The 23,212-nt window shown below is 38.2% G+C and overlaps 1 protein-coding gene across 1 annotated transcript in view; it reads right to left on the bottom strand.

Annotated features, from left to right (window-relative positions):
* Nucleotides 1-3,044: 3,044 nt before the first annotated feature.
* The window catches only part of LOC133519533 (uncharacterized), a 30,666-nt gene continuing 10,498 nt past the window's right edge, over nt 3,045-23,212 (bottom strand). The window contains exons 2-7 of the mRNA XM_061853539.1: nt 20,475-20,636; nt 18,342-18,435; nt 6,852-6,923; nt 5,134-5,242; nt 4,427-4,527; nt 3,045-3,330 (exon numbers count right to left, since the gene is read on the bottom strand). Coding sequence (XP_061709523.1) covers nt 3,131-3,330; nt 4,427-4,527; nt 5,134-5,242; nt 6,852-6,923; nt 18,342-18,435; nt 20,475-20,636 — 738 coding nt within the window. The 3' untranslated portion in view covers nt 3,045-3,130. The remainder of the gene's footprint in view (nt 3,331-4,426; nt 4,528-5,133; nt 5,243-6,851; nt 6,924-18,341; nt 18,436-20,474; nt 20,637-23,212) is intronic.

The raw sequence follows: 23,212 nt of genomic DNA, 5'->3' as shown, positions 1-23,212 counted from the left end.
AAGGGTATGTGTAGTTAAGAAATCTTTGTTTTATTTCAGTAATAAGGTTAAGAGGATGACCGCTTTTCCATACAAATATAGTCCCCATTTTCCTCTCCGGACATTAACATTATATTATTACCTAACTTTTCAATATGTGGCGTAGAATAAATATTTTTTTTTTCTACACGTCGACTTTAATGCTTGAATTAAGATTTCGTATACAAAACTATAATTGAATGGGCTCCCAGCTCAACTATAAGATTCATTTCAATACGCTGTAGCATGTAGTCAACAATAAAAAAAATATACCAACACGTGCCGTCGCGGTCCCATAGAAAAGACTAACCGGGCGCGGGGTCCCATGGAGTCACGCGTTTATATATTTTATACTACATTTTTTGTCTACTGAGATACTTACCAATTTTCATTAATTATTTACATAATATTCTATTTATTGACAATAACAATATACATAATGGATATATACAGATGATTACTATAACTAGCTTATATCTAAAATAGGCCCTTGAGGCATTGTACCAAGGATGCTGGCGGCATTTCCTCGTTTATTATTATTTCATTTCATTTTATTATTTACATTTCATTGTAAAAAAAGTATTATTTTAGATGACTCGTAGAAAAAGTATTGTATGTAATAGTGATATAATCATGCTTTTCAATCTCGTACCTTACTTAGGCAGCTCAGCAAGCTTCGTTGCCTAAACACGGTACTTGACTTAATTTATATTATATCACTATTGTATCACGACACCAACTATTATAATATGATTGTATAAAATACTATTAAGATCAAGCAGGAACATCTGCGAACGATGCTGTTAAGCATAGAACTAAATTATAAGTGGATTTATTGTCTTGGGTGGGACTTGAAACCACGACCACTGGGCGATCGATTTTGGAAACTGCAAGAGGAGGAAATAATCTATGCCGCTATGCTTTGATTTTTTGGATATTTATTGTCATATTTGTCAACTACGCCATTTTTTGCATCCAATTCAATTGAGCCTTCTTTGCGATTTTCGAGGCGCTGTAAATTTCTTCAAAATACAATAATCCAAAAAAGCAAAACATAGTGGCACAGATATTGATGATATTGATCTTATTTGAAAAACTCATTGCTCTAGGATAAAAATCCAGGGAGGAAACAGTCGAGAGCGTTTGTATGAAAAATCGCAACTAAAAACTAGGAATTCCTCTTAACTGACAGTACACTAAACTGTATTAATACGAGATAAAAGGTACATGTAGTTTTTATTATATATATTTAGGCAAAAAATAAAACGAACAAGAAATTTTCTTTCATTTTATTTCAGCATTTATTGTAATTTTATTTTACAAATAATGTTAATGATATGGTTCTTCATAATTTTTGATATTATTTAAGTTTCGATTATCCTATGAACGAATTTCAACTTGGCTGGGCCTATATCTATACGGTGTGTAAATCCAATACGGGCGAATAATTATCAAAGAGCCTACCGCGAAGCACGTTCGACGTGTTGCCTCTCTGTCGCACTTGTAAATTTGTACGTAAGTGTGACAGGGAGGCAACACGTCGAACGTGGTCTGCGGTAGGCCCTTAGGTAAGTATAGAACTTATATTTTAAGTTACACTTAATTATAACCCCGTAATCAATATTTGAAAAAGCGCTGGTGGACTAGCGGTAAGAACGTGCGACTTGCAAGCCGGAGGTGGCGGGTTCAAACCCCGGCTTGTACCAATGAGTTTTTCGTAACTTATGTACGAAATATCATTTGATATTTACCAGTCGCTTTTCGGTGAAGGAAAACATCGTGAGGAAACCGGACTAATCCCAACAAGGCCTAGTTTACCCTTTGGGTTGGAAGGTCCGATGGCAGTTGCTTTCATAAAGACTAGTGCCTAGGCCAAATCTTGGGATTAGTTGTCAAGCGGTCCCCAGGCTCATGAGCCGTGGCAAAATCCCGTTACAACGCGAGGAAGAAGAAGAATCAATACTTAAAAATGAGCAGCAATGTACTGCAAACATTACGAAACAACATGACGTGACATTACGGGATGTGTGCTTTTTATCGTAACTCCCAAGAAGCGTTAACAGTTACTTTGAAAAGCTCAAATCTCGTAACTTGTGTTGCTTTACAATGCTGAATAATTTTGTATTTTTAGGTCCTATACTAACCACAGTTTGAATATGAGCCCGTTTTGAATTTACACACTGTATAATAGTATATATATATTTTACAGTACATATGGTGCTACTTTACCGCACTAGTGCGAAAATTAGCATATTACGTTACTGTGTCGAACATTTAAAGATTTTAAAGGGCCATATGTACTGTAAAACGTTGTACGATACATGTGCGAATAAGTAATTCGCAACTCGTGTCGATTTAAAACACTCCCTTCGGTCGTGTTTTAATTTATCGTCACTTGTTTCGAATTTCCTATTTTTCGCACTTGTATAGTAATGTACTATTTTAATACAGTTGCTCAAAAAGTGCTATTTTACGTAGCTGTTTAGCGTGCGGAAAGTTGGATTTCGCGAACTAGTGCTTTTTACTTTTCCACGTGTTCCAATTCATGACTACTTACTTATTCATGAGTGTTAATAATGTTAGTTTCCTTTAAAAATCGTAATCAACATAAAACCTACTGTTAATGTAAAAATGATAAATTTAAGCATATTTCATATATTATTACTTACCTCTTCATCATTATAACACGTTTATTTTTTAATATTGAATATTGAAAAACCGTTCTTAATAAGTTGTCTAAATGGAACGGAATAGCTGCCGAAACGCCTGTCAAAGCAGAGGCGTTTTTCTCACCGCAAGAATGTTTTAAGTTTCCAAAGGCAACATTCGATATTGTTTTCATACAATTTAAATATACAATACACAACTAATCGTAAATAACGATACTTAGGTAATAATAGTATAATATTTTATATTTACAATTGTTTCCGTCTTATAGAACATGCATAAAAAAGTACTTGTTGTTTTCCTTATTTTTCGCAACTGTATTAAAAAACGTCTATCGATACACGTGCGAAAATGAAAATGTCATTACTTCACGAGTACCGACATATCTTGCCACGAGCCGAAGGCGAGTAGGCGAGCGATAACGCAACGAAATTGGAGAAGGAAATTATTTCACAAACTTGTATCTCTTCTCACTTTTATCATTCTTGTTAGAAACGTTTTGTTCGATGACGAATATCTTTGTTTGTGGTTTCTTTTCTTTGAAAGTGTAGGTAGTGATGAGAAGGTCCATTAGAAACCATACAATTTCTATGACGCTAATGATTGAACCGCCCAGGCAGAGGCCGAATATGCCGCCGAGATTAGCTGGAAATAAAGAAAATATAAGTTATTGGTCTAATGTATTTCTTATTAAGTTTTTATTATTAGATGTCGGAAAAGTTGTTGTATTTTATCTTATGAAGTTATGAGTTCTCGTTTCACCGCATGTGTTCTCAAAAACAATAAATTCAATGTTGAATAAGTTTTTGGTAAAAATTTCATTTTTGGTACAAGCTTTTATTACTGACTGTAATTTTCTTTCCACAGGCAACTAATACTCATCGAGACAATTCTAAAAACCCCAAACACAATTAGGTTACGTTATTTTATCACAGAGTTCCTATGGCCACCTCCTGTCTCCATCATCAGATCATCTCGATGGTACCAAAATATTGCATTGTCACCCGACTTACATATGTATGCAAATTTTCAGCTTCATCGGAAACCGGAAAGTGGGTCAAATTTAACTTGCAAGATTTGATTACAAACAGACAACGGTCAGGTGAAAGTAAATAAAAGCTTGTAAAAAATATTATCCATTAGGTTAAATTTTTGGTCAAGTTAAGTTTGTGAGAAGGTAGGAAATGGATACAATTGGCAAAGAATGGTAATTTTACTAATGTTATTTATTAATTTTTCCATCGCTATTAATTAATACCTTGAATGGCATGGCGTTAGCCGGACCAGTAATATACGATCACGCGCCATATTGCGGAATTTCATTAAAACTAACTTTTTCATACTAAACTGAACTGTCACCCTATACATGAGAATAACAGCGCCCTCTTGACAATGATCATATATTTCTAAAAAATTTTAGTCGGGCTTTAGATTATCTGACATTGTCATTTCTGTCATACCCGTAGATGGCGCTAGTAGCTGTCGCAAATGGATGCGTTCAGTTTTACGAGGCCGTGCCGTACAGTTGCAATCGTGGCCCACAAATGGACTCGCCGGAAGATCAGCGCTGTCCTTCAGGTCACCATTATGCTGAGGCGAGCCCATTTCGTGGTAAACAATTTCAATATGTTTGTCTTTTTTTGTAATATATATACTTCTGTATGTCATATAAGTTTTACCACGAAAATAAATGATTTGTGATTTGTGTTATGGATACTGGAATTAAATTCCTTGACCGTACCTAGCATCTGGTCCCAAGTGTAGATAACCTCTCTCCTGTACTTCATGCAGGTGCTGGCTGCGTACGCGATCGCCACTTCTGTGTAGGTATCATTCTGGCCACTGTTGAACCGAAAGTATATCTTGTACATAATCGTATATCTATAATGTACAGTCAGATGCAGAGGTGACCCCCCCCCCCTGCATAGACTGATTGTACGCAGGGGGGTCACCTTTCTCTGCAGCTGTACATATCATTATCAGCCATTTATTCAGTCAAAGTTGTTAGTTTGTTAAGATGAAGAAACCCACACGTATTTTAATGTCTTTCGTTATGAAGCAGTCACTAAAAAGACTACTTTATCACACATGCCCGTAAAAGGTGTTATTAATATACTCGTATGTACCTGATGCGGTCCGTAAATACAAAATTTCGACCTAAGGCTGTAATGTATGTACGAAATTAGGCAGATGTTTTATTTAGTTCCATGTTGTGTTATACTTTTGTATGATATAGTTTATCACGAATAAATGCGCTGATTTCTGATTTCTGGTTTCCTTTTCTTCCTCACAAGTGTGATGAAAAGCATTTTGTGTGTCACAAGCGATACAGGAAATACGGACTGGTGTTAATTAAGCTCTCGCCTTCGGCTTCGGACTTCAATTAACACTCGTTCGTAGATTCATGTTTACCGCCCTCGATACATAATGCACTATAATATTACGTACGTCCTTATCCTTCTTATGGACTCCGCCTTCGGGTCGTACTCCACGTAGTCACACCTCTGGTAGCAATCGTGTATGCCGATGAGTGATTGCATTTCCCCGGAAGCCTTTTCTGAAATAAGCTTACGTTCTTAATTTTTATATTAAAGGAAAAAAAAACACTGTCTGCGGCAAGACTCGAACTTGCGAAGTTTAAGAAAAGCTGTCTTCGCTTCACCTTTAGGAACATTGCTCTTAACTAGTGTCCCACCGAAAATTCGGTTTCGGTTTCGGCCGTAGTTTCGGTTTCGGCCAAAAAATTTCTTACTATGAAACTGAACTATGGGACAAAGAATAATAGTAGGGGAACAAGTGTGACAACTATATTAATATACTGATTTATGTATACAGAAAGTTATTTATAGTCTAAATAGGCCATAAAAGTCTTAAACCCAATTGATAAACGTGTTATGTACACAAAAAAGTTAAACTCTCCGTGGATGAAGTTGCTAAGTGCGCAACTTAGCATGTTCTTCCAATTTTACTCCGTTGACATGGAAGAACGTGTCGTTTGTATTTGAATCAAGTTTCGAAGGAATGGCATTTTGGATTCTTAAGTCAAAACAAGAGGATAAAAAAATATTCATGCACTGAATTGATTTTAAATTAAATTAAATTAAATTATCATTTATTTCAGATCTTTACAATCCATAGATTTTGTTAGTTTATCTAAGCTACGTACCTAATAACTAGTGTTAAATAGTATTTATAAATTACAACTAAACTAAACTAAAAAGTAACAAAACAACGTACAGGTCGCCCAGTCACAACTACCAGGTGCCTCCATATTCGACAGTCGCATCTATCGGATAATACTTTCAGAAAGCTGTTGGGACTGCTCCTCGCTCGTTGCATTAAAGATGCTGAGCGCTTACGCAAGATGGCATGGAACCCGTCTGTGCGCGCCTATGCAAACATCGTCGAGGCGCTACAGAACCGTGACAGCCCCATCAGCATTCTGAAAGCATTATTATACTGAACTCTGAGAGCGTTTGCGGAACGCTGGGTGTACCTAATCCACAGGCTGCTCGTGTAGAATGTCTGACTGTAGGCTTTAAAAAGCGTTATTTTAAGTTTACTTCATGTGTGAATTTTGAACGTAAATGAAGGTGTTATGTAACTTTTTTCAGAAAAATAATAGTAAAATGTATACTTTTACACTAATGATATCAATGATGTTTCATATCAATGTATATCTTGCATTTTCACAAAAAAAATCGTCATGTCGATGGTTAAACATTTTTTATAGCCGATTAGTCTTTAACTGCGATTTACTCTAAATTACGTTTTTGTAAATTCAATTAATATGGAATTCTCAATTTAAATTAATATGGAATTAAAAAAAAAAATAGAGATGCTAATCAGTGCTAAATCCTACCAAAGGTAAAGTACGTTTCTCACCAAACGGGCCGCATCGGAGCGCATTTCCAATTTGTACAGCCGCAAGCCGGTCGTCTCCTCGCGGACGTGGACAGCTCCGGACGGATTCCATTGCGTCTGCTATACATAATGTATAGGCACATTGAAAATGCGGTCCGACCATTCGGTCCGCTCGTTCGGTGGGAATCATACCTAAGTAAGTAGTCTTATTTTCTAGTATGTACTTACTAGAAATTATTTTCTATTATTATATTATTTTCTAGTATGTACATTACTGTAATTTAATTGTATAGGCCACTTACCATACTGCGAATTGATACACAAGTGCTGCTCCCATGTGCAATTTGGAAAATTTTCCACGTATAAATCTTCAGCTAGAAACATAATAGTACATTGTGCAACGAGGGGGGTAAGTGAAATTTGGACACGAGGGTGGTAATTCCCGACAGCCGCAGGCTGGAGGGAATTAAAGACCCGGGTTTACAATATTCTTACCCCCGGAGTTACACACAATGTTTTTCATCACACTTGCGAAGTTACTATATTTTAAGTTAAATAATTCTTAAATACGGTGAAACATCAAACATTCGTCCGCCATTTTGTAATATCTTAGCAGCAGGTGAGGCATCGAAGGCACAGACCTATTAGGCATTCCGCCACGATTGAAAATTATGTAAAAATATTTTAATCGGCTGTTATATGAATCAAATTAAATAATTTTAAACAAAAATATTAAATTATTAAACGTCAGTATTTTAAAAGTAAAACTCATGCTACTTGGTTTGTATGAATAAGTGACATAATTAAAGAAAAAAGCTATCACTCTATATCATAGCTTTTTCACAATCCATAACCGCGGGAACAAAATAGGCTTTTGTCCTTCAGCACACCTGCATGAAATAAGATCTTTTTCGAGCAAGTGTGATGAAAATTTTATTAGAAGCTAACGCATAATTTCATTTTCGATATAATATCGTGTCATCCACGACAGCGCCTGCCTTGACTCTTATTTGTCATGTTATTAAAGGTTAGATTTGAAAAGTTTGCGCGTCATCGTGGATGACACGAACTAAGCTATCCATCTCCTTAAATGTCATCGTCCATTATGTCAATTTTCTTACTTTCGTTATAAATCGAGAGCGCGGAGACCTGATTAAAACGTTTAAGATTCTGACAGGACACTACGATATAGACCAGTTTCAAGACCTGTACAAGCGCAATAGTAACACCCGTCTGTGAGGCCACCAATATAAGTTAATATCTGAACTGTCTAAAACAACCCCCGCAGACATTTTCTCAGCAACAGAGTGGTCAAAGCATGGAACAAACTACCAGAAGATGTGGTCTCAACACTGAATGTCAATCAGTTTAAGAACAGACTAGATAAATACTTAAACAGCGCAAAGAATACATATTAAGTGAAGATCACTCAGATACAGGCAACTATCAGTTTTTCCAACTGCCTGCCTGATTAATAAATAATAATAATAATAAGCTTGTGGCGAGCTGAATGGGAAGTGACGTCCCTTGGGTCCCATACCCCCGAGAGTCGGTCAGGCCCCTCTCTCTGGCTTGCCTTGATTGGCCGGCTGAGTGAACACTGAGCAGGGGCCGCAGGACTCTCACCTCTGGCTTGCCTTTACCGGCCGTCCAAAGTGGGGTGTCAGAGCTATATGCTCGCAGGGTGGAAGTGAAATTTGCATAAGTCGCGAGTTGGCACAGTGGCTGCTTACAGCCACTGGGTAGAAGTAGAAAGCGGCGCACACCTCTCCACACCCTGAGCCGCTCACGCAATGTTGTCCCCTTGTCGCTCCGTGCGAACGGCCGTTTTCGGGGACCCATATTGTGAGTTGGCAAGTCACCACCTGCCCATTTTGTCGTGTTTTTAAAAACATATGATCAGGGGTAGTCCCGGCTACCAGTCCACTTGCAACTCAACCCAATAGCCCGGTTTATTTTGGTACCCTTTTTTTACAATAGTCCTACACTAACCGGGGCTTGTCCTTGGGTGCACTGCTATAGTGTGAACGGGGATAATCGTCGGTTGGTGTCACGTTACATTTAGAGTAAATTGTCTTATTACAAGGGGCCTCTACGTGTTGGCTTCGGCCCCACGCACGCCTTTCAAATGTCCGGGACCCCATAGGTCCCGAGAATTTGTAAAAGACAGACATAATAATAATAAATAGTACTCATATCTTGACTAAAATATAACGTGTGTCTCCTTTTCCATTAGAGTAGCAATTTAGTAAGTAGGTAAAGATCGAATTAGTATTTTTGGAGTCAGGTATAAAAATAACACCCTGTATCAAATATTGATTGTATTACGAGTAAAGTACCTATAATGGTCCGGTTTGGACGACCGGTTTGGCCTAGTGGTTAGTGACCCTGCCTACGAAGCTGATGGTCCCGGGTTCAAATCCTGGTAAGGGCATTTATTCGTGTGATGAGCATGGATATTTGTTCCTGAGTCATGGGTGTTTTCTATGTATTTAAGTATTTATAAATATTTATAGATTATATATATCATTGTCTAAGTATCCTCAACACAAGCCTTAAGTTATTGAGCTTACTGTGGGACTTAGTCAATCTGTGTAATAATGTCCTATAATATTTATTATTTATTTATAGCGAATATGCCCTTTAACGGATCTCCACTATTTTTGTTACACCCTGTATATTTTTTAGGGTTCCATAGTAGTAGAATGTGTGAATAGGTACTCAGTTGAGTAGTTACTCAATAACCATTATTTGATCAAAGGAATATATGTATTTGGATGGATCATGTCCAGGATCGCGGATATCTTACCCTCGTGGCGCCCACGCGCCTTTTGATAAACCAAAATAAACATGGCGACTCCAGCCCAGAACTTTTTTCAAGTAACTTTCAATTACCGCTCATGCGCCTTTCAGAAGGTCATATTAATAAACTCTGTCTAGATTTTTGAAATTTCGCGGGTCAAAGAAATAATTTATTCCGATTTCTGAACGAAATATTAGGGAACAGTTTCCGGTATGCTACCATTACCTGTCACAATTGACAGATGTCATTTTTTTGATAAATGGACGGCGGTATGGCTGGCTCACGAACACGTGGTAAGTAAATCGCATTTTATTATGATAATCCGTGACTGTCGAGTATGTTTTTATGCAAAAAGTTGCTAATGAATGGGTAATTCTTAAATGGAGATAATTATTTCGCATTTTTATAGCTTAAATTCTTCGAAATCTTGGTTTGAAATAATATGTACTTTGTGAAGTCGGTTGGGTCGAAGCTAGTACTAAAAAAATCTTAATGTTTTTAGTTTGTGGCTTTATGTTATGCTGGTTTATGAAATATTACTAATATGAAAATGCTACTTTTTCACTAATAATTTAATACTCTTTACACTACTAAGTTTTCGTGTCTAGTCTGTGTAGATACACTTATCTAGCACTATTCTAACCCAGTATTGTTAGCCAGAGGTTCAGGATTGCATTGATCACCTATACGTAAGGTGTTTTAATCACAGGTTTGCGGGATGAAGAAATCCAAGCCTTTATGGCCGATGGTAACCTGGACAATTCGGAGTTTGAAGATGACGGAGAAGCGGATGCAGATTTTACAATAGATCATGGAGACAATGCAGACAATAGCTCGTCAGACACCAGTTCAGAAGATGAAATTCCTCTTTCCGAATTTAGGAGTACAAGGAACGGACCACGGACTCGCGGAGGGATATCTAGTCGCCTTGGTCGTGTACGTACTCGTGGAGTATCAACTCGAGGTAGGGGATGCGTAAACATTGAGTCAAATGAGGTTGATGGTAGCGTGATTTTTGGAACGTTACTCAATACACCGCGGACTCGCGGAGGGAGAGCTAGGGGCACTGGTCGTGGTCGTCCTCGTGGAAGAGCATCTCGAAGTAGGGGACGTGTAAATATCCAGCAAGCCGAGTATGATATCAGGGACAATCCTGAAAGACCAGAATGGGCTGAAGATGATTTATTTCCTACTGATATACAGTTTACCCAGCCTGCTTACCTATATTTTGAGCCTGAAAACTTCGCTGATAATTTTGATTATTTTCGACAGTATGTAGATCATGATTTAATTCAAACCATTGTTGCCAAATCTAATCAGACGCATTTAAAAACATTCGGGACAAATCTGTATCTCATCGAATCCGAGCTTTATGTCTATATGGGCATCACCATGGTTATGGCTAGTTTAAACTATCCCAGGATTAGGATGTACTGGGAAACCAAATACCGAATACCGTTAATCGCAGACAATATGCCTAGAAACAGATTTTTGCAATTAAGAAATTCGCTTAAGTTTGTATATGACGATGATGTTAGCCGAGAGGATCGCGCCAAGGACAAACTATGGAAAATTCGCCCTTTGCTTGAAAAAGTTGTGAATGGATGCCGCCAGCAAGAGAAACAGAAATGTTTATCTATAGATGAGATGATTGTACCCTTCACAGGGCAGTGCGGCATCAAACAGTACGTACCGGGCAAGCCTAACCCAACAGGCCTGAAAGCGTTTGTACTCGCAAACCCTAATGGGATCGTTTGTAATTTTGAAATTTATCAGGGACAAACGACATATCCTAAATATGACGATACTGATTTTGGACTTGGTATGAAAGCTGTCCTCGATTTGGCCGAAAACCTGGCTCCTGGTCATATACTTTATTTTGACCGGTACTTTACTACCGTAAAGCTTACAGAAGAACTTTTGTCGAAGAATCTGTTGTGCGCTGGCACAATTATGAAAAACAGGATTCCGTTAGATGCAAGAAATAAGCTAAAGGAAGACAAACAAATGAAAACGGAAGGAAGAGGAACAACGCAGGTATTGGTCAATAGAAAACGTGATTTGGCTTTGACGAAATGGTATGACAACAAAGGAGTAACCTTGTTATCAACGATTCACGCATCCGAACCCATGGACACGTGCAGAAGATGGTGTAAGGCTCAAAAAACCTACGTGGAAGTGCAAAGACCTATTGTCGTCAAAGCTTACAACGATAACATGGGCGGGGTAGATCTGGCTGACAGATTATTATCAGTCTGTCCCAATCGTTATAGAACGGCTAAATGGACACAGCGCGTTTTTAGCCATATGATTGATCTCGCTCTATCAAATTCTTGGCTGGTCTACAAATCACACAAAGTGGCCCAAGGAGTCCCTACCAGACAAATTCTTCAACTGCGTGATTTCAAATTGGATGTTGGCGAAAGTTTGATCGAAGGATATACAGTTACAGATATAGACACAGATGGATACTCCGAAGAAGATGAAAATCAAGATCAGACAAGAGGTAGAGGACGTCCCACGTTGGTCCAAGTCCCGTCTGAAAGAATGAGACGAAAGGGTGCCAGGCACCTACCGGAAATGGCAGATGCTCAAAAACGGTGCAGACGATGCCATAAGATGAAGACTAATGTCATGTGCACTAAGTGCAATATATATTTATGCTTTACAAGAAACAGAAATTGTTTCAAGGATTTTCACTCCTAAACTATAAACAGATAGCGAGATTGCAATGATAGAATGTAAGGAAAAGTTCTGATAGTTAAGAGTTAAATTTGAGACTGGTATTTTGATAATTATTTGTTTTAGATATTTTCTAATGTTACCTTTATTATAATTGTTTATTATGTACGGGTATTTTGATTCCAGACTTTTAATGATTAAAGGAGTTTGTTTAGAATATTAGGAATAATTTGTGATACCTAATAAGAATTTTAAGATTTTGTTATTATTATAAGAATTTAATGAGTAAACCAAACCTAAGCCTTGTAATATGAGACTGATTAAAGAATAACTGTAATAGAAGTAAGTCATTTAATTGAAAAATAACTGAAATAAACATATTAATCCTAAAAAAGTTATTAATTTTACATCACTTAATAATTCCTTCTAATCTAGTAATTGTGGCCCAGTGGCCTTTGTAAAGAACAAAAGGTAGACAAATAATTGAATTGCAAAACACATGCTAATATAATCATAATTATACCCCAAAAGTTTCACTTCAAACCGGTAACTCTAACACATAAAAATTTCAACTCGAAATCTTGGGCGGATAGGACTATAACTATTATGTCCTATAAGAAGGACGGTCGGGTCATAGTTAAAGAAGAGCCAAAAAAGCCTTGGGCGCCACGAGGATATTTATTAATTATAATTGTTTTCTAAGTTTTAACGAATAAAAATTAATCGATGAGTTCGATCAAAAATAAAATTGCGCATTTTAGAAGCAATTTATATATTTTAAGTTTTGTTGCAAAAATTTTAACACATTGCTAAGGTACGTTTTAGACCTATATTCGTGAATTTTCCTCGATAGCGAAAGTAAAAAAATAGGTGTCGAATCCATGAAGTTACTAATAAAGGCCTCAAGATTGCTAATTAAATTTTCAGCAACCGTATTGTGATGGAAAACAGCGCTCCGATTTTACAAAAAACTGGTTTCTGAACCTACTGTGCCTTGAGAGTCACACGAACCTAGCTACTGCCATACAATTTAAAATTTCACTCAAATTTTAAAAGGACGTTATGGCACAATTTAGTCGGGAATTGTGGGGGTATCATACTAGCGAAAGCGCATCAGAAACTTCAATAGTGGATGACCCTCGTCATTTTCAATGAAATACGACTCAACTCAGTCTTTACTGGGCAAGACTGATTACAAATCATAGCCACACGTTACACTTCTTACTTTAAGCAAGCCGGTGGGTTTGACCCAGGAACCGCCACCAAAGTCATCTTCTCCCGTTCCCGTCTGAAGAATGATTTAAAACAGCAAAACTTTAATTGTTTTGACAGCGCACTCTATGACGCCTTGGCGGAACTGCGTCGAACGCCACTCAGGTGTAACGTACTGACTGGACGTCTTTCGATACCCCCCGTCAGGGGGGTATGATGGGCCGCTTCCGCCTTCCGGCTGCGGCGGCTGTCGCGGGTCGCTCCCCACCGAGCGGTGGGGAGGTCAAATGGCCGTCATTTGGGGGACGGTGTGTGTGGCTGGTGTGGTGTAACGTAATACCCTAGCTTGGTCTATTTGTCCAATATGGTGTGATGAAAGGCCTCTTAAAGGCGATAGACGGCACGATTCATTCGTTCACCGACATATCTTTGTCTGCGGTGGCATCATGGTTGCATTTTTATCGCCTATCACTATGCCTGTCACTTTCGCACTTACATACTTTTTAAAATATGACAAGCATGGTAAAATGTGACAGGCGATAAGATACGACCGTGTTACCGCCGCTGGTATTTAGTATTAGAATTTAAACTGTCTAGAGTGATACTAACATTAAGCTAATTACACAGTTTAACTCGCGTAGTTTAGTCACTCGCTCGACATTAGTATTAGTTTCTAGAAATTGTAATAATAAGAGGCTTTTTCATCTGTATGAGATGTTTTTAGCAGCATCTTTCTGTTCGTGGCTGTATAGCCCTATTATGCGAGAGAGGATCCCACGTCCACACACGTGGCAGGTGTATGCTTCCCCAGGTGGGTGGGGGTTGGAGGCCTGCTCGTGGCGCCTCATGCGTTTCTCTTTTAAAGAGGCAAACCAGGCATTCGTCGTGCTTGGATACCAAGACGCCACATGGCTCGGTCTTCGGCCAGTTTTTGCGATTGGTCACATGAGATATTAAAAGCAACCATATCACGCTTGACGCAATTTTTCAGCATTGACCACCCGACCGGTCTTTTTGCGTCTGCAACCTACCCTAGCACAATTTGACGAGTCCGTTTCATTCGATACTACGTGCCCAGCCACCTCAGTCGTCTCTTCTTTAGTGTGATACTATGGAGCTGTGCCTCGCTTAGAACAGACTTATTTTTCACGCGATCCTTCCATGTTATGCCAAGAATTCTCCGCAAACATCGCATATGAAAGGAGTTCAGCCGGCGTTCTTTTTTTTTGCGTAAGTTGTCCAGGATTCCGCTCCGTACAGAAGAGTGCTTAGGACACACGCTTGGTAAACAAGCAGTTTCGTTTTTACAGTGAGAAATTGTTATCAGTACAAATAAATTAAGCGAGTAGAAATTTTATATGTAAAACTATAATATAAGAAACACAGTACAAGGTTTGCTTAATTCTGACCTAGGTTCACCTGTGTAAGATAGTCCCCAATTTCTTGGACCATGCTTTATTTGCATAAAAGATATATTATATACAGAAGTATTACTATAACTAGCTTAAATCTAAAATAGGCCCTTGCGGCATTATATCAAGGATGCAGGCCGCATTTCCTCGTTGTATCGCAATGCTGATACGTTGTACTAGGAAGCCGTCAGCTCGTCGGTCACCAGTTACATCAACCAGACGCTTCGCGATTTATGCAGAAAACTTGTTCGCGATGGGACCCCATGGACCTAGCAGTTTATTTATTTATAGTGTGCCTGGCAACGCGCCCTGTTTGCATAATAATTATCATTACCTTCGCTCAAACACCTTGTGTTGCCATTACTATGATTATTATTAATTTATTAGCATACGAGGACGTCTTGCACGGAGGCAACATAATGGCTTTCCCCGCATGTTTGTCTTGTGGTTTTGCCTCCAAGCCTGTTTCCCGCATGACTAATCAGGACTAATGACTAATGACAATAGATTAGGAAATATGCATAAACGTGTGACGCACTATCGCACTCACACAATGTAGGGCTCAGATAATTCTTATATCGCGTCAGGGTTATAACCGCGAAAATTGAATTTCGCCAATTGCGGGCATTTTTCTTTGTCACTTTAATTAAGTCTTAGTAAGAGTAAAAGAGAAAGATTCCCGCAATTTGCGAATTTCGGTTTTCGCGATAGGCCCCCAGTTGGCGTTACTCATACTGTGCTGCGAAAATGTTGCTTGCTTGTTGAATACCTATAAAAAGCATACAGCACGCACGAAATGTGACTGTGCGTAGAAAAACCTTTTGCAAGTAGGTATAGCCTATTGTAACGGACAGGCAATTACGAAACTCTGCACGAGCATGCTCTTAATAATCTTGAGCGTAGCAAGGACTCAAAAACACGAGATGTAAAATATCTTTGCTCTCGTATGACAAATACAACTTTTGACTTAAGTAGTGAGAAAATATTAAAGGTTAAAAAAATTCAACATCAAGTAAAGTTAACCACATTTATTTACATTCATGAATGAAAGGCATCATCATTATGACGAAAGCTTCTAGAAATATTCCTGTATTCATGGCCTTCAGTAAATTAAAAAGCTACTTTGTCTCACTCCCTGGAGTGACAAAAGTAGGCTTGTTATAGCTGCTGAGGTGAAAATATTTTATTTTATGTTATAACCAGTAAACGAGCAGATGAGCCGCCTGATGGGAAGCAGTCATCGCCGTCCATGGATATAAATAACATCAGAGGAGCCACCTATGCGTTGCCAGACTTTTAGAACCCGACATACCTGCTTGTTGAAGAACCCCATGTCATTTTTTTTTATACCACGATGGTGGCAAACAAGAATACGGTCCGCCTGATGGTAAGCAGTCGAACCCCATACTGTAGACCCTCGGGAAAACCTCGGAAGGGAGCTCATTCCACAGCCGGAGCGTCCGCGGCAGGAAATTCCTCTTGAACCGCACAGTACGCGACCATTTAGGTTCTAAGGTGTGAGGATGAACACCCTGCCGACGGCGTGCGGTGCGGTGATAGAAAGTGGCCGTTGGCATCATGTCAAACAATTCCTCAGAGCCCAGCCCATTGTACAAGCGGTAGAACACACACAAGGAGGCAAAGTCTCTCCTTAGACTTAAAAGTTCAATACCGCTTGTGAGTTTGGGATCGTCATCGATTCGCACAGCGCGCCTTTGGACTGAGAGTCATAGCGCAAGGGAAACACCTCAGAACGTAGCGCACTCCACAACTTGCACGTTGCATGTTCTGGGCATATACGAGCGAGATGTATGAAAATATTTGGATTTGTACTGTTCTGCCTTGCCTTTCATTTGTTTTTGCTTAAGTACTTGTTATCAAGGTCAAGGGGCGCCGTAAGGCCTTTAAGAGACTGCATATCGGCTGATCAACTTTTTTGTCACTGAGAAAGATAAAAAAAAAAACTTTTGACGTAGAACTATAATTATTTTTTTGGATGCGAATAAGGTACTATTTATATATTTTTACAAGCTTTTTTTAACTTGCCCTGTTAGTATGTATGGGACAAATCTTGGAAGTTAAATTTGACCCACTTCCCGGTTTCCGATGAAGCTGGAAATTTGCATACATATGTAAGTCGGGTGTTAATGCAATATTATGGTACCATCAAGCTGATCTGATGATGGAGACAGGAGGTAGCCATAGGAACTCTGTGATAAAACAACGCAACCTAATTGTGTTTAGGCTTTTTAAAATTGTCTCGATGGGTATTAGTTGCCAGTGGAAAAAAAGTACAGTCAGCGATAAAAGCTTGTACCAAAAATGACATTTTTGCCAAAAATTTATTACACCTTTAAGTAATCCAAGTCGAAAGGCATTATTATTATTAATTATTATTTTTTATTAATTTATTTTTTCATATCACATTTTATCATATCAAAGTGTACGTATTGCTCACCCGGTATTGTATAGTCCTAGCCCTAAGTATACGTGTTGCATGTTAGATTATAGGAAATTGTAATACTCGTAGTCATAGTCATAGTTTAACATTATTATTTAAGGCTGTTACTAACACTTATATGGGCTATGCCTGAATTAAATGATTATTTAATTTATTTAATTTAATTTAATTTAGTAATAACCGAATCCGGTACGCGATTGGGACATGCTCTGTTTGTATGGGAGTCTAAATTTCTCTCCTAGGTCACCAAGAAAAATCGGTAAATTGAAATAATTCTATTAGCTATTAAATTCTTGTTAGATTGACTTTCTGGTTGATTTAATATTATAACATACCTGATAAATTACAAAATGCATAGTTTTGAAAGATATGAGATTTTATTTAGTTGGGACGCAAGATGACGTAAAAAAGTTGATCGACCCATATGGATAAAATTTTCTCGAATAATCACGCCTATTTCCCGAAGGGATAGGCAGAGACCACGGATTTCCACTTGCTACGATCCTGACATACCTCTTTCGCTTCCTTCACTTTCATGACATTCCTCATACACGCTCGTCGGTTTAGGGTGCTCTTGACCTGGCCTTTCTTCAGGATTTCCCCGATTTGATCAGTGAAAGTCCACCGAGGTCTACCCGTTCCAGCTCCCTCTTCTACTTCTCCCTTATACACTCTCTTTGTTAACCTTCTTTCACTCATTCTTTCCACGTGTCCAAACCATCTCAACATACCTTTCTCAACTTTTGTCACTACATCTTCGTTCAGTCCACACTTTTCCCTTATCACACTGTTCCTAATTCTATCTTGTAATTTTACACCACACACACTTCTCAACGCTCTCATTTCCACTGCATTCACTTGACTCTGATGTTTCTTCTGCCATACCCAACTTTCGCTACCATACATAAGTGTAGCCACCAACACCCCTCTATGTACAGCCAACCGTGCTATATTAATATATTCCAGAAAATTCGATCTCAAACCGCCATTAATCGGGTAGCTGAGTGGTTGAGGCATCTGCCGCGAATGTAGAGGACGCTGATTCGATTTCAGCCCTGGGCACTGGAGCCTTTGACCACTTTTTATTTCTTTTTTTTTTTATGGAGGTTAGGCAGGCGTTTGACCACGATCACACCTGATGGTAAGTGATGATGCGGTCTACGGTGGAACACGCTTACCTATGAGATACGCCTATTAATATAATCTTCAGTTTATAAATTACCTGTATACATGAAAGGTAGACATCTACAGTAGTTCACAACTTTAATCATCAACAACATGGCGATGCAATTTTGATTTGCACTGATGCCGTGGTCCTGAAGAAAACAAAAAGGAATTCATAATTTAAGCAACGCATATATAAAATTACATTAAAACAATCGCAATATTCAATTTAAGAAACCTTACAATAAAATCATACATATTCAATCAAATAATAAATAATTACAATAAATAAAATATAAATAGGGACATTCTTACACAAATTGACTAAGTCCCACGGTAAGCCAAGAAGACTAGGCCTGTGTTGTAGGTACTCAGACAACGATATATATATAGGTAATATACAAATATTTAAATACATAGAAAATTACCATGACTCAGGAACACATATCTGTGCTCATCACATAAATAAATGCCCCTATCGGGATTCGAATCCAGGACCATCGGCTTCATAGGCAGGGTCACTACTCACTAGGCCAGACCGGTTATTGTGTATATTGTATTGTAGCCGTATAAGGTAGCGGACTGGACTTAAGCTGCGCGCGGCGCGGCGAGTAGCAAATCAAGGCCATTGATATGTCGCAGCTAATTGGTTCAATTAGCCAGCTATGATGCTTAGGATGATCATTGATGACCGGTTTGGCCTAGTGGATAGTGACCCTGCATACGAAGCTGATGGTCCCGGGTTCAAATCCTGGTAAGGGCATGTATTCGTGTGATGAGCATGGATATTTGTTCCTGAGTCATGGGTGTTTTCTATGTATTTAAGTATTTATAAATATTTGTATATTATATATATCGTTGTCTAAGTACCCTCAACACAAGCCTTATTGAGCTTACTGTGGGACTTAGTCAATTTGTGGAATAATGTCCTATAATATTTATTTTTTATTTTATTAAACACCGGCATCTAATCAAGACAACCTGTAAAATCATTGAGCGCAACGTTTAACAGCTGGTTGAACGTTGTATCGTCATTTAGTGAAATTACCGTTGATGATGTAATTGTTTGGTTAGGTTATTTTATTTTTTATTTATTATATTTTTATTTTATTTCATTTCTAAAGGTTTATTTTGAATCACTTGGCTCAATGAATCACTCATTTCAAAGGGCTGACTTTTAATACACCAACTTCTTTAACGTTGAGTGATTCTAGTTGAAGTAACTATCGCCCTAGGAATCAAACTGAATACCAGCGTTTAGTGAACGACTTAGGTGTCTAATTAACTAGCTAATTTAACCAAATGTCTGCGACAGATACGTTGCGCTCAATCAAATATATATACCTACGGCCTTGATTTGCCGCTCGCCGCGCCGTTTGCCGCTTGCGTCCAGTACGCGCCCTTATGGTGTCGCTCATCGCACGAATAACGAAGGGATGACGCCTAGTAACACCAATAACGGACAAGGCTTTAAGATGAAATACCAGCTGAGCCCCTTCCCAGATTTGACAACTTTAGGTAAATACCTCCGTCGCGCTGATGGGGTAGCTCCTAAAATTGGGGCGATTAGGTCAACTGCAGCTTAGGCGAAGAATCTTGCGAAAAATCTCAGAAATCGAGGTTTCGTTCTTGACATTTTACTCCACCAAACCTTAACCAATCGTAACGAAATTTTGGAAACGAAATAAAGAAGAAATTATCTGTGTCTGACCGTTTTCATTCTTGCGTTTATTGTTACGGATTTTGTATGCTAGGCGTCTGTTTACGGCGCATTTATTTGGCAGTTTTTAGCGTTTTTTTTAAATAAACTTAGTTCTTATAAAAATAAGGATCTCAAAAAAAAAAAAAAAACATACCGATGTTAAAATTTTACTCATATACAAAGAATATTCATCCAGGGCCAAAATCCGGACTGGAAAATGTTGAGAACGTTTGTATGGAAAATTACCACTGATGTTTTCTCTTATAGTTCGTGTCATCCACGATGACGCGCAGATTTTCAAATCTAACGTTTATTAACACGACCATACAAGTCAAGACCCGCGTCATCCTGAATGACACGATCTACATATAAATGAGTAATGAAAACCAATACTTTTGGTGTATTCCTACTTTTATCACACCGCGGCGCGATATAAAGATGAGCGCTATAATTTGTCGCTATCGACGTGACAAGCTATTTTCAACTTACGCTGTTTAATGAACATTTCCTCTTTCTCAGAGAAAGAGCCTTGACGTCTGCCGATGCGTCAATGACAAATAAATCAATGTCAATATCATAATATTTGGACTCCGACATAGATATGAAGTTGGTCATCTTGGAAACTTTGTTGTCTGCGTCGAAAACGTACATCTGAAAAGTTATTACGATAATTATTGTCCAATTACCATGGAATTTTAAAACACAGATTTTATACAACACAGAATTATCTGTGATAATTCGTAGAAATGTATAATATAGCCGACATTCTTATCGAGAAATAAATATCCATATTTTTTATATATATTTCTATTTGAAAATTCGTTCCGGGCAATTTCCTGGCTTTTATTTACTTATTCGTATGGGGCCCCGCATCTTACGGAGGATCTTTTTCTCGGCAACTAGCAGCGTGTTTCCTTCCTTGAGTGTTAGTGTCCATGCTTTGCATCCTCTGTAAGATACTGGGCCCCAAGCTGGACAGTCCTTAAGAACCACGAGATTGAAGACCTAGTGGCTGAATCTCAGGAACCACTTGTAAATTCGTCCGTGTGTCATGGAGGCACCACGTCGAACGTAGTTCGCGGAAGGCCCTCAGAACTATCACATTATGATCGGAGTTGTACATCATCTGTATCAGCAGCGAAATTTGAAGCCCAGTTTTTTCTAGACAGTAGAGTTGTACTGTCTTAAATTAAATATATATTAATAACTCTTTAGAGTTGCGTGGGCAAACTTTTAAGTTTAGACACATTCGGATTGTAACAGCAGCAACATTACTGTTGCGGTAATGCTGTGGCGCTGACGAGGGCGCAGTGCGAGTAACTGGCAATTTCTTTGATAAAATAAGTGTGCCGGATCCAGAGCAGAGCCCAACCGGGGAACTACCTCCACCTTACAGAAAACCGCAGACAATTACCTATTTATTTATTTTTATATTTCAAACACGTGCAAGATTTTTTCTTGGACTTAACAACTCTTATACAGTCAAATACTCTTTAAGGGAAGTCCCCTAACGCCGAACGGCATCCAGTGCCGGACACACGTACTATCTTGTCAACAGACAACACAAGAAATTCAAGGATAACTGAAAAGGCGCGGGTGACGTACCGATGCCTCGAAACTGGACGCGCATTGCCTGTAATGCGCGCAGCAACTGCGGGAGCGTTTGTTTGGTATTTTTGTAAGGAATGCACTTCATCAATGCATCCCATGAGATTCGGTTGAGTGTAATGACCTAATTTTTGTGTTCAACTAGATGTGTTTATTTTTATAATATACTTAATATTCACTTCGATTTCTTAGTCTATAAAAGTTCGCAACAGGGATCGGAACCGGTTTTTTGGAAAAACTTTGAAATAATCATATATTTCGGTTTATTTTATACTCCAAATATAGGACTCGGTTGTGTTTTTAGATAACAACTTCGTATTATTAGATTGCCCAATTAGAAATGAAATAATTAACAAAGAACGAAAAAATACCGGTTTCGTTCCCATACAAAAAATACCGGTTTCCGATCCCTGGTTCGCAATGTAATCCGTCCGGTACTAGGTGCCTCTTATAAAGACTCCATAAAAGTTTACTTTTAATTTGTGTTACCTATTTTATTTTGATTATAAAGTTTTGATGCCTAAAGTAATTCATGGTTGACTGGTAGAGAATGCCTTCTGGCAATAAGTCCGCCATTTGTACTCTTCAAGTATTGTGCAATAAAGTTTAAATAAATAAATAAACATTTATTTTTTCAAATACTTTTTTATTTTCTTCAGTAAGCATCAAGTGTCCACCCCCTACTGTTACAAAAAACCTGTTTCCTAATCAGTACCCCTAGTGTAAATTTAATCGACATCATAACGTGACGAACGCGTTTGCGTTAAGTCTCATTTTGTATAGGATTTTGAGTTTCAAAAACGTCCCGCTTGGCGCGCTCTTTCTAAATCACATACAAAATGAGACTAAACGCAAACGCGTACGTCACGTTTCGAAATCGAATTTATTTACACTAGGGGTACAGATTAAGCCGGGATACCCTTACCCCTTTGTCTCGCCCTGTCCTCTTAGTTCTAAGCCCCTAGGATTTAATCAGATTTTATCAGGCATTGCCGAGTTTTCCGATTACAATCTGCTCTTTCAACGTTAGAATTAGTTTTATGTTTATGGTTCATGTCTTTTTACATTGTTTCTTCTTAAATAAAATTGCATGCTTGTATCAATTTAGATATAACTATTACATTGATATACAATGGTGTTTCTAATGCAAAATTTATTCTTTCCTCCCTCTTGTTTGTCCAAAAATAATTAGAAAGTTGCATTTTATCCAAAAGAATGGCAAAGTGGTTTTATGCAAATTTTGAGTTCATTTCTTATGTTGGCTGGTAGAATTGACTCTTAAAGGATAATTAATATAAAATAAATAACGTTCATTTGGTTTTGATTTGATTTGAATTTGTTTGATGTCTTACAGTTAGTATTTTCCTCACGTTGGTGTGGTAAAAAAATCTTGTTTTACTCGCTGACAAAATTTGTTTAAGAAACCCTTGCAAAGTTCAAGATGCCACTTTTCGAATCACTCGCTATGCTCATGGTTCCATTTTAGAATCCTTCGCTTGTTCGGGTATCAATATTAGCCTGAGCGGAACAACTTATTGTAACATTGAATCAACCATTACTTCCATTGAATTTACGATGAATCAACCGTATCGTTCAAAATTCTAAATCTTTCACAAATA

Source organism: Cydia pomonella, chromosome 7, assembly GCF_033807575.1.
Source record: "Cydia pomonella isolate Wapato2018A chromosome 7, ilCydPomo1, whole genome shotgun sequence".
NCBI lineage: Eukaryota > Metazoa > Arthropoda > Insecta > Lepidoptera > Tortricidae > Cydia > Cydia pomonella.
Note: the sequence above shows the minus strand (reverse complement) of the source record. Positions and strands in the feature narration are given on the sequence as shown.